Genomic DNA, 17,123 nt, shown 5'->3' with positions numbered 1-17,123 from the left:
TTCTAAGTACCAGGGAGCAAATAATAGAATAGCTTGGGTTGGAAGGGACTTTAAAGATCACCCAGTTCCAATCCCACTGCTGTGGGCAAGGACACCTCCCGCAAAACAAGGTTACTCAGAGCCCAACCTGGCCTTGAACACTGCCAGGGATGGGAGAGTCACAGCTTCTCTGGGTAACCTGTGCCGGTGCCTCACCACTCACAGTAAAGAATTTTCCTCCTGATAACTGATCTAAACCTACTCTCAGTTTGAAGCCATTCCCCTTTGTCCTGTCACTACATGCCCTTGTAAATAATCTCTCTCCGTGTTTCTTGTAGGCTCTTGTCAAGCACTGAAATGACACAATTAGGTCACCTTGAAGCCTTGTCTTTTCCAGGCTGAACAATCCCAATAAGAGGTCTTAATGAAGACAGAGAGTTCAATGTGCCAAATCTAACTTCTCTAACCAAGCTCTTCAGAAATGAGGAATCTTCTTTCTTCCCTCTGCTTAAGAGTGAGCATTTCCCTGTTCAGCTTGGATCATGTACTTTCAGGTCCAGTAAATTATTATGATAATTGAATTTGACCTTCTGCATAAGAAAGGCAGTAAAGCATCAGGAAAGGTGAAACAGCTCTGTAAGTATCTAGGCTGTCATTAACATCCACGGAGATCCACTGAACAGCTCCTGAACAGCAATTCCGTTCAAATTGACGTAGAAAGCTAGAGCTCAGATCAGCAGCCTGAATGCAGAGGCTTGGTACTGCTGGAGATGATTCAGTGGACCTCAGCCACCTGCACCGGGCTGCCTGATACAGTGCAAGACCTGGGGGAAAACCAGGCTCTTTGTCCAGCAGCAGCTGGAGGTCACAGAAGGTAGAGAGCGTGCTTGCCCTGCCTGCCCAGCTGAGACACTCCATGACAAACAGGGCCAGACAACAATTTGTGGGCAAGGGAACAGAAGCCTTCTTCCCCATCAGCTAAGCAATATGCTATTTCAGGCACCTCCCTTCAGCTTTTTACATGCAAGTCTCACGTTCAGACTTAGTCCCATTTAGCTGGGGCTTTAAGTCACACCTCTCACTGCAGCTCTAAGCACGATGCTTAATCTCTACTTAAATGGGGAAGGACAGCTTTTCTTCCTAAGAAATTCTAACCACAATCCTTTAAAAAGATCTTAAAAAAAAAAAAAAAAAGGGACAAAAACCGCCAAGATGGAGTTTTATCTCTTTTCTAAAGGCTAATGTAATCTTCCAGTCATTGGACTCCAGTTGTGTCCCAGTGTGCTAGATTAAAAAGCCTTATTCTACCAGCAATATTCTTCTCATGCTTTTGCATGAGAAGACTGTAAGCAAGTCACCTCCTAACCTCTTTTTTGTTAAGCTAAACAGAGAAGGTCACAGTTTTCAGTTACACTTAGCCTGTAACCTAGAAACCAAATTACCTGCCTAGAAACCTGTCTCAGTTAAGTACTTGAGAGCTATCAGATGAAGAGGCATTATGAAAGTGCTAAGTATTTAAAACTAGGGAAAATTACCTTTTTAGTGACAGACTGTGACCTACAGCTCTTAGTAGTCTGAGTATAAGAATGAAGCTGAGATACTGAAGTTATTTCCTACTCTTAAATAAAAACCTGAACATTTCTGGGGTTGTACTAGAACAAGAGACTCAACCCATAGAATTAAATGCCTGCAGAGATCAGCCCATCAAGTACTTTACCTGTGTCTCTAAGTGAATGTTGCTTAGATTATTTTTATAATACTAACTTTTTTTTAAAGCTCTGCAAGGTAAAAACACTGGTAAGCACTCTGCATACTCCTCAGAAGAAAATAAGCCTCAAAAATGTCAGTGTAGACACAGAAAAGTAAATTATGGAAAGCAGAAAATGTTCACACTCACAATCAAGAGTATATGTGGATATACATAGTGCATGGATGGCAGGCACAAGCTGAGCTCTGCCTGTGCTCTGAAAAACAGGGGTGTTTGTCTCTGGCTCCATGTCACAAGCTAGGACATGATGATCTGTGGAGGCATGTTCTCATGACTCCTGATTGGAGCAGTAACAAAAATCTGGCAGCTGCCTACACCATTCTCTAGGTTAACCTGTCACTGTTACCTGCCCACATATGCTCTGTGCCAGTGGAAAACACGTAACAATTCTATTAGCTGGGCCCACAAATGAAAGGTGTTAAATTGCTTCACCTTGCTCTGACTGTGGCCTTTACAGTGGTCACAGAGCATAACCCCAGCTCAGCTCTCATGTTTTTGTTCCATCTCAAAATCATCACAGGGGAGCTCAGGTCAGAAGGGACCTCAGGAGCTCATCCAGTCCAGCCCCTGCCTGCAGCAGGTTCAGCTCCAAGACCAAACGGGGGGTTGTGCCCCGCAGGGGCCTGACTGGACCGTGCTGCCTTCCAGTTAATCTGGAACATCACTGCTCATCCTGAGCTACAGCCAGCGAGACAAATCATGCTTCTCTGAAACAGGTAAAGCACAGATCTGCTCATTAAGCCCGTGGAAAAGAGCCAGGGATAAAATATCAGATGCCGGTAATTATTTTTAGGAAACTGATATAGTTCTCTGAGAATCAGGACACTCTTGCTTTAGCCAATTTGATTTTACTTACAGGAGGGAGTTACCAAGGCTTCAGCCACTCCAAGCAGGATGTACTGAGGAGCTAAGTGGAAGCAAGGCATGGAGGAGACCAGGAGAACCTCCTCAGAGCGCGTCTGCTCCACCTGAGGGAAGCGCTTTCGGTGCATTTCAGAGAAGCCAGCAACCATCACGGAAAGTGCAGCAGATAAGTGACCTACGACTGGGTAAATAGCACAGAGAGCATTCACCAAGGCTGTGGTTACAGTACCATCATGTGTTTAGAGTAAAGAAAAGTCCTAAGAAATGCAAAAGAAGCTTCCTAGCCCCATCCCAAATCATTTTTTCTGAACATCTAAACATGGATAGAGTGCTTGCCATATATATATATGGCAAAAGGACACCAGCTCAGCACAGAGACAATTTTAGAGTGCAGAATAAAAGAGAGGAAGAAGTTTTCTGAAGACTGAAATCAAAAAGAAGAACCTTTTACTTCTATTCTTGAAGATTGAGGGAGAAAAGGAAGGAGAAAAGAAAGAAAAGGCAAACATCCTTCCAGATACTACAAGAGAATGGGTAGGAACAACACTATCAGGCAGCAGGGAATTCTTCCAAAATTCAGATGTATTAAAACTACCCCACACTTCACCCATCACACAGAGGGTACTATTAAAATATATTATTTTATATTTTTTGGTGTTGACAGTATGAAATGGTTGTATCCTCTCAAAAAAGAAAAACAAAGCAAGAAATGCTTCCAAGTAAGTCTCTGAACATGAATTATCTATATTTCTCACAGTTTGAGCTCCCATTAATTATGACTAAATTTCTTATTTGTCAGCATTTCTAAGCCATAATGTGAGGAGAATTTGGTTGCCTTCGACAGTGTTGGCTCAAATGCTTGGACTATGTTTTTCTCACAAAGCCTTCACGGTAATTGTTGCACTTACTAGATTAAACATCAACAGTCAAGAGCTTTTGTTTCGTATTTATAACATATACACACTTAGTCTTTTTTACTGTCAGGACAGAAGAGATGTAAAACCTCACGTAGCTAAGTGGCCTTAGCCTTGTTATGTTTTTGCAGCCTCTGTGTTTCTTCTCTCGGCACCAAGTTCTCACACCCTTCCTCTAGCTCAGTTTTCCTCCGTGTTCACAGCTTTAAATATCCTATCCCCACTGCCTAACCTGAACCTTGGAAGCTGTTTAGGCTCCTCTAGTGCTTAATGAGAATATTGATGAATTATTGCTTGAAAATTGATGACAGGAGGGAATTCAACAGCTTTTTCTAGCCAATGCACCTTATCAAAACCAGGTATAAAGCCCTCAAGGAGCTTCTTGTAGTCATCCAAAGCAAGAGGTCTCCTAGTGAAAAATTATGTTGGTACTAAAGGAACCTCCAGCAGTTCAGTATTCCTAGCAGTGCTATACTTGAAGCATTTGCCTTACTAAAAGCCAAGACATTTCAGAAAAAGTAACCTATGAGTGCCCAAAAATTTCTAATTTTTTTTTCCTTTTTTCCCCCCAAGATTTTATGTGGCAGAGGAAGAAACCAAGACCCTTGGAGCTTTGGTTTTTGCCTTTACTCTTCTCCCTTCAGTCCTCTTTAAAACAAGTGTGTCGGAACAACTGTCTGAGGCTTTGGTTTTATAGGACAACAGGCTGTTTTGTTAACATTTAGGGGTGATTGTGCAACAGGGTTGTTTGTGTTATCTAGAGACTAAGGTTGTATTGGACCTAAGTCCTGATCTCGCATCCTGAGTAATGGAAGTCAAAAGCTTTCCTGTTCAAAGTAGAATGTGCTCAGGGAGAAATGGCAATCAGCCTCCGAATCACCTCAAATCAGACTGAGGGCTTGCTTTTGTGTGCTGTACTGAGAGCTGTTCTCCATATCAATCATGGATGGAGTAAATCCAAGACCAAGACAACATCCCAGTATAATCAGGCATGAAGAATATTACAGAAAGAACTTCTATGCCTTAGGTGTTTCATCTAGAGCCTCTTTCCTGTAGCTGATGGACAACTATTCAGCAGACACACGATTTCAGTTCTCTACTGAATCTTCTACATTACTGACCAAATCACACAGCAAAAGAACACATTAAAAAAACTCCAAACTAAACCCTCAACAAACAAAAACCCCACAAATATACAACTGGAAAACTGGAGAAGCTTTAAGTCTATCAAATACTCACATTTTTCATAAATAACTCCAGATACTCACCGTATTTGGGACACAATCTAAATTCACGTTAAGATTTTAATGTTTTTTAGGTCATATCTAATTTATGAATAAACCAACAGCTATAGAGAGTAACAGATTACAGTTTTTATGTAGACACTTAATACAGAGCAATCAGGTATCTCAGTTCAATATTGTCTACGTGGTTCATCCTTGAAAACTGTTACTCTTAACATACTGAAAATTTCCAGAAAACTATTTAAAATTTCTTCTTCTTACAAGAGTTGAATTAAAATATAGTTATAGGCTGGCTTAACACCAACTGCCTATTTATACTTCCAATTTTGTTGCTGAAAATAATTGAGAACCTAATTAACTGTTGGCAAAAATATTGGCACTTAGAGGTCTACCATACTTGCAGGTGCAGTCATATACTTGGATATCTAAAGCCATTGCCTGTACTTGCAGATATTTTTATGCCTCAGGTAGTTTATCACCCCTAACAGGAGGCTATTTTGATAAATGAACCTATTAAGAATAAACCACTGCATATATTCTACTGCTGTTCAACATAACAGGATAGAACATTAATACTAACTTGAAATTTCCATGGTTTAAAGGAAAATGATTATCTGAATGTGCTTTTTGTGTTTTAATGGAGATGTTATTTTAAAAACTAGGCTAATTGCAACCTGCTGTGTTATATGCTTCTGGTTTGTATAAAACTTAATAACACTCTTAATTAGGCTAATTTAGTCAGATTAATACCTCTGTGTGTGTCAGTACTCACTGTGCTGCCTGCCATGGGGCACTGAATTAATAGCAGCACACTGAGAAAATAGCGGTTTATAAATATTTTCATCCGAGGTTTGCAATGCAGACTGGAAGATAAAAAATGTAGGAAGTTTAATGAGAGTATCTATGAAAGGGAATAGTTTTAAGTGAATATGGAATGGAAGATGCTTTTCTGCTGGTACTACATGTAGCTGATGTCTGAAGAATGTTGCAGAGGATCCCTCCAGATCCTAGAACACAAGAGGTTTGGGGGTAATGAAAAAACAAATAAATAAAAGAAACCACATCAGTGTCAGGAGAAGGCAGCCCAACTCTTATTAAAGTTATCATTGCTTCTAGGCTATGAATTTCTCTGAAACAAGTGTCAGTCTACAACAGGGAAGACTTCCTTTTACCACTCCTGTGAGAAAGAGGTAACAACTTCACCTTTGGAGGTCCCTTTTTGCCGTGACTGAATGTACAATGAGGATTTTAATAATGAGAATACTAATCACTTGAGCAATTATCTCATGTTAGATATTCTAATGAAAACTCTAGTGCTGGGGAGGAAGGCTGTAACCTCTCCAAGTAACCTTCCACCTGTGAAATATTCAGCCTGTTCAATGTAAACAGCAGCCAGTGATACACACCCATTTGTTTTGCACAGTTTTCTGCATGTTTTCTTTTGCTCTTCCATTCTAAAAACTCCTATTGCACATAGAGAATTAGCCTAGATACTTTTATTTCATTTATGACACAACTTCAGAGCCTGGAAGAAACTGTACTAATGGTAATACCGTTTCCCTCTTATGAGCTGCAGTGCTAACAACAACACACTTACAGCATAAAAATCACAGCAAAACAAAGCCTCTATTCATAACTGAGTTATCTGAATCCAGACTCCTCATTTTGAGCAACACATTTCTCCAGTATCAGAGAGCAACTAACTGAAGGAATTTTTACTTTCTAAAAAAGTCTTTGATTGTAAATTAACTTTCCAAAAGGCGATGGATAAAGAAATATATTGAAGATAACCAAGTCAAAATAATTCTCAGGCATAAACAGTTAAAACTGCTTCTCCCCAATACCAATTCCTTTGGATGATCCCTAGTGCCTCAAAATTTTTATTGGTCAGAGGAATCTGTCCTACACAAAACCTTTACATTTTTCCTTACTATCTAGTAAGTGTTTTCAGGACTGTTTTTTTCCAATAATTCCTTTGATACATATTTACTTCTGAGCATCATCCCAAAACAAGTCCATCTTAACATTTATAGTCAGATATAATTGTCTAGGATCATCCATTACACTGAAATTTCTTTCAAAAACAGAAGACATATTAAAACTGTATAAACACATGTATTTTATACATACCAATGTAAATTGTTGGAGAATGTCCATTGTCCTTGGAGCTAAAGAGCCATGAGTTAATGCATTCCAAAATAGGAACAAGAATCAGTAGTGGCACGATGCTTATCACATTCATTGCTGCAACTGGCAAGACAAATCCACTGAAGTGCAAGTTGGAATTCATGGTTTGGAGATAATATCCTGAAGGAATCTGTATTGAAGGACAAAACCACAATCCATGGATAAGATTTTCACTATATTTGGAAATCTCTCCAAGTTTTTCCTTCTGAAGGAGTCACATTAAACCAAATACCTGCTGGCAAAAAAGGAATGATCATTCATGAATAAAGCCTTTCAGAGAGTGACAATATTGTTCTCTGCCAGAACATAACATTTCCCTTTTATAACATTTTCTCCTATATTTTACAGATTAAGCAACAGTCTATAAGTTTATTTGATCACCTCTGATTAGAGCCATCAGCCAAAGTTCCACCCCATACTTCAGTCACTTCACCCAGTGTTTAACAGAAGAGAATCTTAAAATAGCAAAATGCAGAGTGATTTTATTTCAGAATTACAAGGCACAGAGTGATTTTGGACTTATGATTGTGTGCTCAAGGTAGGACTCATTCTTAAGAGCACTTTCCAAGCTACAGGGAAGGAAGATTTGGGTATAGCCTTAGAACCAGCTTCATGCAACTCACAGCCAGAGCACCTATAGAGGACTTCCTTTTACTTGGGGGAATGGAAAACCAAAGACAAAAAGAAGCAGATGAGGAACATCCCTATGGCAGTCAACAGGGTACACAATTAAGTAGATTTATAAGACTCTCTCACTACAAAAGCAAACAATTCCTCCTGCTTGTGTGAGGCTACCCAGAAGAGCTGTTGAGTTTATTAAAAAGTGTAAAATCAAAATCCTGGTGGCTTCTACCAACAGATTTACAGATTTTTCAGTGGGTTTTTTTTGTTTGTTTTTCTGGGTTTTGAGAAAGGTTGATTAACTAATTTCATGTGCAGCAGGGAACCATAATCCACTCTTTTACAGGCTGGGAAACTCCAGCTCAAGCAATTCACAGAGCACAGTCATGACAGAACTCAATGTAGAACTGGATTCTTTACTCTGTTTTTACTGAGTTCTGGATTCCTGCAGCATCCTGCACACTCTTCGCTATGACCAGTAATTTCAACCTCAGGCAGGATATTGCTGCTTTATAGCTGTCTGAAATTAATGTATCGTTATTAACTGAGCTCATGTAGGGTTACTCACCAATGTTATAGTCGGCCCTACCCACCATGAGTCTGTTCAGTGCTCAAGAACTATTCAAATGCTAGCTCTTAACAAAAATATTTTTCACCTACATTCCACCTCCAAAAGGAAATATAAATTGTAAAAGGGAGAATAAATAGCAACCAAGCTATGTATGTTAAAACAGAGTCAAATTTGGTTGATTCCTTTTTTCCAATGCCTATAGCAAATAAGAATTGACTTCTTAATAGGAATTAAAGTATCATCAACATGAATCACAGGCACTGAAAGCTTTAAATTTAATGTGAAGAAAATACTATTAATCTTTACAAAAGAGATACTGATCTATCTCTTAGTTTGAAAAAGGGCCTCAAACTTATTGGAAATTCTGCCAAAGGATTAATTTCTTTCAGCAGTGGAAAGACATCTATATTTTCTAGATAAATACTTCATAATAAACTTGATAAATGATAATAACTGTTTAATTTTCATCTGGTCACTAATGCACAACCTTGGTCATGCATGTGTGTTTGTTGGTTTGGAATGGGTTTTTGTTTGTTTGTTTGCTTGGGATTTTTTTGTGCTTTTGAGGGGAGGGGAGGAACCAGGGAGGGAAGAGGAGAAAGAACGAGGCAGATGGATGGGAACATAGAATGATGGCAACAGGAAGTGTCAATGAAGCAGTATATGCCACGTATTTGTAAGAATATCCTTAAGCAGCATTTTAACACCAATGACTAAAAATGCATTTCCGAGCCAGCTCATAAACTTGTTATTCCAGTTGCCAAAGGGTAAGCTACCTCCAACTCCTGCTTAGCCAGGATCATCCAGGCAGAAAGGAATCTGAAGGAATCATGTCAGCTTAAGGAGCTTCTTGACACATTTACATTTATATCACACACACACACAAGTGAAAAAAACCACACAGCCTGACAGAGGGGCTGTGAAAGGACTGCTGCTTTCCCCAAATGGAAACCCACCCACTTCCACTGTAGGTACAACAGCCACACAATCCTGTCAAAACAGTAGGAGAAACATGCAATCAAAACAGCAAATAAAGATTTTCTACCTCTCCCCAAAAGTGATTGAACACTTAGGAAGTTGGGAAATTACATTTTTCAGGAATGCTAAGCCTAAGGCTCAGTGTTGATAACTGGCACAGTAGTATGAGGAGCACAGGACTCTCACACAAGATGCTTCAGCCAGTAAAAAGGTTCCAAGAAAGGAGTAACAAGCACTCACACAAGCTTCTTAATGAGTCTTGACCAAGTCAATGAGTCTTGACCAAGTCAATTTTCATTATTTGAGGAGACCAGAGGGTATAGCAAGGTATATTCTTAGGCAATTAAAACTACTCTGCAAGGTTGCTCAGCTGGCAAAGCCACAGTTAGAAAAAAGCACACCTAGAGACACGGTATTAAACAACGCGTCACGGTCTGTTGTGAGGTCTTTGTTTAAAAGCTGTGTACCCACCTGCATAATGCATGTTCTGTACAGAATCTGGAAAGTAAACAATGGGAAGAGTCTGGCAAGTGACTTTGTGCCTTCCACCTGAGTCTCACTGTACTGACCACCGTGGTTTTCCTTGGCATGGTCCAGCCAGTTGGTCACGCCTGTGCTAAAGTAGCGATACCGCACACAGCACGCTTTCAGGGCACTACAAATGACCCCAAAAGTTGTCAGCAGGGAACTGTCTGCAAACAATCAGAGAAATTAGACATTGGTATGTTTTTGCCTGCTGCCAAAATAAACAAGACCAGACAAAACACTTTGGGAGGGAAAATATAAGCTGGTATACTCGCCTTTCTGTGTTTTTAGGGAGGGGAAAGGTAATAACAGTCTGGATTTATTTAAAAACATTTTTTTAACCCAATTGGTTCACAACCTAATTGTTACAAAAGCAATCCTGTCCAACAGCCACTAGAGAAGAGTGCCTTTTATTACCAATTATTTAACACAGCACAATGTGTTTCTCTGGTTGAGCAGGTAAAGTATTAATTTCCTTTGTTTTGTCTTTCAATTTATTGAATGTATGTTGAAGTCCAGTGGCAAGGGAAGGGCAGCAGCAAAGTGAGAAGGAAAAGGAAGTTGATGAATTAAGAGAATTTTTGTGGATGAATTTCAAAGCCAGAATTATCATCTCAGGTGTTCCAAGTAGTATGCAGGACAGAAGAGGAGTTTCCACTCTACTACTTGGCATTTTAGAACTTGTTCACTAGGTTCAGGAATTGCTAACTTGGTAAGAAATAGAAGTAGAATGAGCACCAAACTGTTAGCATCAGGCTTGGGAACGCAGGTTCATTTACCTTTGGCAAATTACCATCCATGCAAATAGGGGTTATGGCACTTCTCTGCTTTTCTGAGTGCTGAAGCACTACACTAAGTTGGGTATCTATAAATAAATACTTCCCAAAAGCCAAGGCGAACTAAGATTGCAGAATGAAAATATCTCCCTACTATCTCTGATGTGGAAATTGTTTTCTAGAAATATCCATTGACACCTACTGGAAACACTTGCTTTAAAGTACTAAGTGAAGGCATTTTATTAGGTAAACTAATATTTCAAACTCCCTGGCTGTGTAGTATTAACCTGCAGACTGTTGCCACTATGGAATAAAATCTGAGATAGCATATCAAAACCTGAAAACACAGAGCTGGTAGAGTTTTTATTGTTCTCTAGGACTGTACTAGGCAACTATTCTCACCACTCACTGTAAGTGATGTTTAAGTTTCAGACCTAGAAAATTTTAAGATCAACTCTGAAGACTAAAAGACAAAAAAGTGCAGAATTCCAGAGTGACTTGACAAAGAAGCTAACCAGAAAACAAGTAGGACTTGGGGCTCTTCTCAAAGCAGAGCTAGTTTCAGAAGTAAATACAAGGTAACAGAACATTTGATATCAGCTCAATTCATTGGCAGAGCTTGTAATGAAATGTTTTAAGCTAGAGAAATGTTAATTTGCTTTGCCCTACACTAGAGATTGGACATTCACAGAAAGGGAATAAGAAGCAGTAATGTGGAGTTACTGCTCTGCAAGGGTTTGAACCCAGTCAGGCTTGAAATTAGAAGATGGAGTGCCCCATGACAAGCCCAGCAGAGAGCTCAACAAAGCAGCAGCATGGCTGTGCCCTGGCTCATCTGACCTGGTCTCAAAGATGGTCATGGCCATCTCCTTTCCTCTGGAATGTAAGGGGTTGGGCAGACAAAAGGTTGAACCAAATGTGACAAAATCAATTCCACCAGCAGCAGGCATAGCACACCTCTTCCTGCATAGGCAAAGGCTGTGACACATGCCCTGGCGTGACAGAAAACATACACGAGTTTCCCAGACACTGCTTCCCACTTTTACAGCCTACCCAGAATCTCCAGGTTTGTCTTTGCAGAGGATATAATTTCTCACATGCAGATTTTGGAGGGTGAAAACCCAAGGATCTCCAACCAAACAGGGCAGAGTTATGAAAGAAATAGTTTAGATATGCAAGTTGATTTCTTCTGTGAAAGTAATCTCTAAAGATATTTCCTAAGACAGAGTTGCCTCTTACCTGTTTTGGGTTTGTAAATCATTTCACCCCGAACCATGTGAACTGTGATCATACCCATAAGCCCAGACACAAATGGGATGAGAAAGCCAAGGTTCCTGGCCACAGACTGCTGGATGTAAGAAATGCTGACAAAGACAACTGCTGAGTTCAAGTTAACCAGCCAGTGAAACCTGGTACACAGAGACAAGAGAGAGAAAAGCTGAGAGGCTGAATAATATAAAAGCCTGTACAGAAGATTAAAACATCCAATTAAAGGCATGGTTAAGTATAGTAATCATGGACAGCATCAGTACCATGCACACATTAACACAGCAATTAAAACAGATTTTCACTCAAATGTCTCAGCTCCAAGAGGTATATGATTAAAGTAAGTGTACTAAGGCAGTAGAGCTGAACAAATTGTCAGTGTAGTACTGGAAATATTCTAGTGGGTGACATTAATTAAATACATCAACATTTACCATTTACACATTTAATATCTGGCAACAAGCTTTGTGTATGAAATATCATCAAATCATATGTTTCAAGTTTAAGAGAGAAATGTCTTAATGCCACCACCCCTTCGTTCAGAAACATTAAATGTTAAAAAATGTAAGAAATATTAAAATTTGATTTATCAGTTACTAGTTGCAAGGCTCAATTTGAATTTTTGTTGGCTTCTGGAATATCTTGGTAAGGAGGTTCCCCAACCCAGTTTTCTCTTAGACTGTAATTGGTAGTAGAGGTGCTTCCCAAGTCCTGAGCCCCTCCTAATCACAGAAGATATTGAAAGGATAAATCCCACACACTTGGAAGCAGATGGCATACCACTAGTGATAGATCTGCTGCAGTTTGGAACCCCTGAAAACAGCACAATTATTGAGCAGTACTGCCCCAGTGTGTCAAAGTTTACAGTTTGAAAGCAACTGCAAGAAGAGAATCCTTTGCCTTTGCTGAAGCCATTTTCATTTAAAGGTGAAATACACATCGATACATAATTGTACAGCTTAATACATACTACTGTAAGAAGCCAAGCTCCTTTTCTAGTTTAGTGTAACTTCTGCCTCATGCATGCTATTTCAACTTGAGTATTTGGGCTAATGAATCTAGAATTGTCTACAGTGACAAGAGATTTGGAATTAAGTTACTCGATGATGATACAGTTGGAGGGATTTTGTGCATAAAAATATTGACCCATTCAACTAAGGCTTTTAAAAAAATATAACTACATGATTCATTTAACTAGAACTTGTGTAGAAGTTTTCAATCAATTCTTAAGTGACAATTTTTAAGTTAGAAGCTTCAGTGGCTGTTTTCCAAACTTTCCAAAGAAGTGTGCCTGAGCTACCTGAAGTCCTGACATTCTTCATGACTCTATGAGTGTTTGACTGGAAATAGGAGCATCCAAAGAAAACCCTGGAGTACAGGAGAGCACTTTCATTTTTCGCTGCTGAGTAGCAATGTACTTTAAGACTGAAATGTAAAGTAAAATGTAAAAAATGAGAAGAAAAAAACCCCAACCAATGTGTTTAGCAATCCCTATGGCCAAAACACGAAAGATGAACTAACCTCAACACACATACGAGAATTATGGGCTGTGCTCATATCATACTGACAGCAGCAGATAGGTATTCGGGCCTTCATTACCTAAAGAGTCTCAGAGCTCACATCAGGGCATAGCAGATTTAGTTAGATACATCAAACTGAATATCCTGTCCAGCTTTGCAGGGAAGAGCTCCTTCCTGAAGCTTCAGCACTCTGAGATCTCTTCACAATGAAAGCCAAAAACCAACTTGAGAGGTTCATTTCAAGAATGCAGACCAGATAAACTTAAAAGCTACTGTGACAAGCCTACATAAACCCAATGATTTCCTTAAATCATTTTACAGAAATGTATTTGTTGTGAAAACTTTAAAGTAGTAACATCCAGGTGATTCTTATTGAAAAGCATTGTTTATGTTTATACATCTTTGTAGGAGGAGGTCAGTTTTTTCAGAATGACTGTGGAGGTCTCTGCAAAAACAAAGTGGGGGAGAAAATCCCAAAGAAGTAGAAAAAGTCTTTAAAAAGTCAAAGAAAAGTGTTTTGAGGAAAATGGCAGAAATTGATCTGCAATACACAGAAACAAAAAAAGAGAGTGAGGATGGAAAACATCATTGGTTCTATGTTCTCAGCAGGTTTTTTTTGCAGCAAGTCTGTAAGACAAGATACAGCTCTGCTAACTCTCACCCCTCATCTAGATTGTACCCTTAGCTCTCATTCCCTGCCCCAACAAACAGAAAGTATTTCTCCTGCTGCAAAATAGTACCAGTCCATAATCTTAACCTTGGAAATGCAGAAGGCCTTGGAAAAACTTAATCCAACAGAATCCAAGTTACTTCTTCACTTAGAATTGGTATATTCTGTTTTTTTATGAGGTCAGAGCCATAGTACATACTGCACATTAGAACCAAGCCCTAAGATGTGGAAAGCAATCTTCTTGAAGGATTGAATTAGAAAACAGGTAATTACCAGGACTTTTAAGCCAATCTTTAATTCAGTAATTCTGATTGTTTAAACAGAACTTGGCCAAGACCAGACTCAAACTCATCAAGAGTATGCCATCTCATTTTATATCATTTTAAAATTCAATCCCACAACAAACACCCACCAAGAGAGACAAGGCTACTGAGGAAAAGTGATTATATTCTGAGGGCTTTAATGAGATTAAAAATGCTTAGAATGAACCCCTCATTTTTCTAAATTTTGAGATTACATTCCAACAGGTCCTCCTTGGGTGCCAGTGCAAAAATTAAATTTTTTGGCATTGGACATGTGCCTTTCTTGATATTTCCAAAGTTCCAAAAACTTACCCATTTGGATTCCCCCAAGGAACTTTTTATTCATATTATATCTCCTTTGTAATCAACACTGAGAAATGTCACTTTGATTAAACACAATTCTGAATGGCTAAGACCACTGTACAATAAACTCTCCAGAGCTATCTTTCAGAACAACTGATTGCTCTCCAGTCTTAATTCCCCAGAGTCTTATTTAATCAAAATGATGTTGCTAATTAAGGATTAAAACTCAGAATAGAGTAAAAAAGAAGGATTTTTTTTCTCTTCTCTCCTATGGGCAGGTCAAGGAGGCAGAATCTGCTCTAGGGAACTAAACATCTCATCCACCTTTGGTAAAGCTACTTTATTCACTGAAGTTTGGATTTAATTCAAAACTCTTTGATATTAACATAATTGGAAGAAAAAAGAATAGCCAGGAAAGATATCCCCAAAGGAGGAGAGATCTGATTCACCAAGATCTTCACTGATTCTTCAGCATTGCATTGTTAATATGCAAATGTGCTCAGTTTTTATTTTAATAACTGTGCATGTAAAGGAGAGAAAAGGGGGCAGTTTAGGGCTTTCTTTCACCCTGCCTTGAAGCAGGAATATGGAGATTCCCACTGCAATTTCCTCACTACACAGTTTAACCAGAAAATATATCACTCTGTATAGGGCTACAGAAAGGGCAAATAAGGGCAAACAAATCATCAAAAATTACCTCCCTGATGCATGGAGAAAGAAATAGTTCTTAGGAAAAAAAAAAATCCAAACCTTGATTTTTAAGAAGCATTTTAAGAGCAACTTTTCCTAAAGAATGGAAAAAGAAATTCAACGAAAAATACAAATGTTAAGTGGTTTATCAGATGCCAGAACTTCCCAGGAACAAAGCTGAAACAATACAGGAGATCCCTACCACTGAGCTTGGTTTGAGACTACTCACAATCCTGACTTCCAGCAAACCAGCAGTCTACTGCTTCCCGTCACTGCTAAAAACTTACCCTGATGTAAATCCCAAAATATCATTGAATTTTGCCACTGTTAGGGAGCAACAGCAAAGTATCCTAAAGGCATAGCCTTGTTAAAGGCAGGAAACCAAATGGAAAATGTTGTTCCAACAGCAAGTAGGGCAGCAAGTCTTTTGAGTATTTGGGCAAGTTGTTTAATCTTGAATACTCTGACTGAATACTTCTGTAGGAGGCCAAAATAGATTATCATCTACTAGCAAAAGGAAAAAGTCAGGAAAAGTTTTAACTGAACCTCTTGAAACTCTTCCAAAATCTAAAAGTTGTGCCGTTAAAAGCAAAACCACAAACCCCACCATCCACAGGATCTGTGAATTTCAGCAGTGAATTTCAAGGCAATGCTCCATGATTCCCAACAGATATTTAGCCAACATTAAATTACAAACCAGTTGAAAAATGAAAGCAGTTCCTTTGGCCCACAGTCCTCGAGGCTGTACGCACTTAGTGGACACACTATAGCTCTTATTCCTCCTATTCCCAGACTGGCTGTGAGAAGGGCAAAGTAGAACACAATTTTCTCCTCCCTTTTGGGTAGAGTGTGAAGAATATGTCGTCTGTCGATGTAAACATCTTCAAAGGGGAATGACACCACAGGTAATAGTGCTGTGCCTGGAATGGAAAGAAAATTGTCATTTGAAAGGAATTAGAATCAGATGAATAAGATGTATATTTTTTAGAGCAGGTATGTTGAAAAGACAGATGGAAAATCAAAGATGCACAACAGAAAAGTGCAGAGAGGGAGACGCATAATTCTGTAGAGAGGCAGAAACTTTTTGGATGTTGCTATGAAAATTAAGGCAATACCATTATGGACCCCCAAGAAACCAAATTTCCTCTGAAATGCTTGTAAGGATTCAGGTTCTTCCATCAATTGAACCACCAATTAATCAAAAAAAACCCCACAAACCATCCCACAGTGGAGTGCAGCTTTTTTTTTGCATCATCTAAAACCCCAGAATTGTAATAGGAATGATAATTAAGAAATAAATTCTCAAAACTTTTGTTGACAATTTCCTTTTTTCCTGCAGCAGCTTCATAGAAAATATGATTTCCAGAAAATTTAACTATCAAAGCACTGCCATGAATTGCATTTGCCACTTCTAGTCTTCAAAGCAAGTCTTACAGATTTAATCCGCTACTGATTTTTCAAGTTTTAATGGACACTAAGCTTAAAATATATTGATGTGTCAACAACACCAACATCAGCCAATGCTATGACTGTGCATCAAATTTTAATACATCTGGAGTGTTTAATGATTTATCTCCAAAGGAAGAAATGTTCTAGTTATAACAATACCCAAGTGCATCAAATTGTGTTTGTGTCTCCAATCTTCTACTTTCAGAAACGCACTGAAAGGACAAGTGGCAGAAAGAGATTTAAACCAGAATACCAGAGGAGAAACAGTGGAACACAGCAGCAAACATTTTTCCAGACTGCTTGAATAATGGTTTTGCAATCAGCTCAAGAACATTTCAGGAATGACTCTGATTTTTTTCACTTCCTTTCTTGTGTATCTAAATAACAACGTGGCCAGCTATTGTAGCAGTCAGACTTGCTCAACAACCAGTTCAAGAAAGAAATATTTTTATCAACTTGGTGTATGTAAATTGACAGAGTAACCACCAGATGCACC

At 38.9% G+C, this 17,123-nt stretch overlaps 1 protein-coding gene across 1 annotated transcript in view; it reads right to left on the bottom strand.

The window, feature by feature from the left end:
* The window catches only part of SLC15A5 (solute carrier family 15 member 5), a 30,652-nt gene that overhangs the window by 12,137 nt on the left and 1,392 nt on the right, over positions 1-17,123 (bottom strand). Inside the window, exons 2-6 of the mRNA XM_032107573.1 lie at positions 15,876-16,098; positions 11,667-11,836; positions 9,598-9,818; positions 6,900-7,086; positions 2,604-2,792 (exon numbers count right to left, since the gene is read on the bottom strand). Of these exons, the coding sequence (XP_031963464.1) occupies positions 2,604-2,792; positions 6,900-7,086; positions 9,598-9,818; positions 11,667-11,836; positions 15,876-16,098 (990 nt within the window). The remainder of the gene's footprint in view (positions 1-2,603; positions 2,793-6,899; positions 7,087-9,597; positions 9,819-11,666; positions 11,837-15,875; positions 16,099-17,123) is intronic.

Source organism: Corvus moneduloides, chromosome 4 (assembly GCF_009650955.1).
Source record: "Corvus moneduloides isolate bCorMon1 chromosome 4, bCorMon1.pri, whole genome shotgun sequence".
NCBI classification, from domain to species: Eukaryota; Metazoa; Chordata; class Aves; order Passeriformes; family Corvidae; genus Corvus; species Corvus moneduloides.
This window is presented reverse-complemented; position numbering and strand designations above follow the sequence as displayed.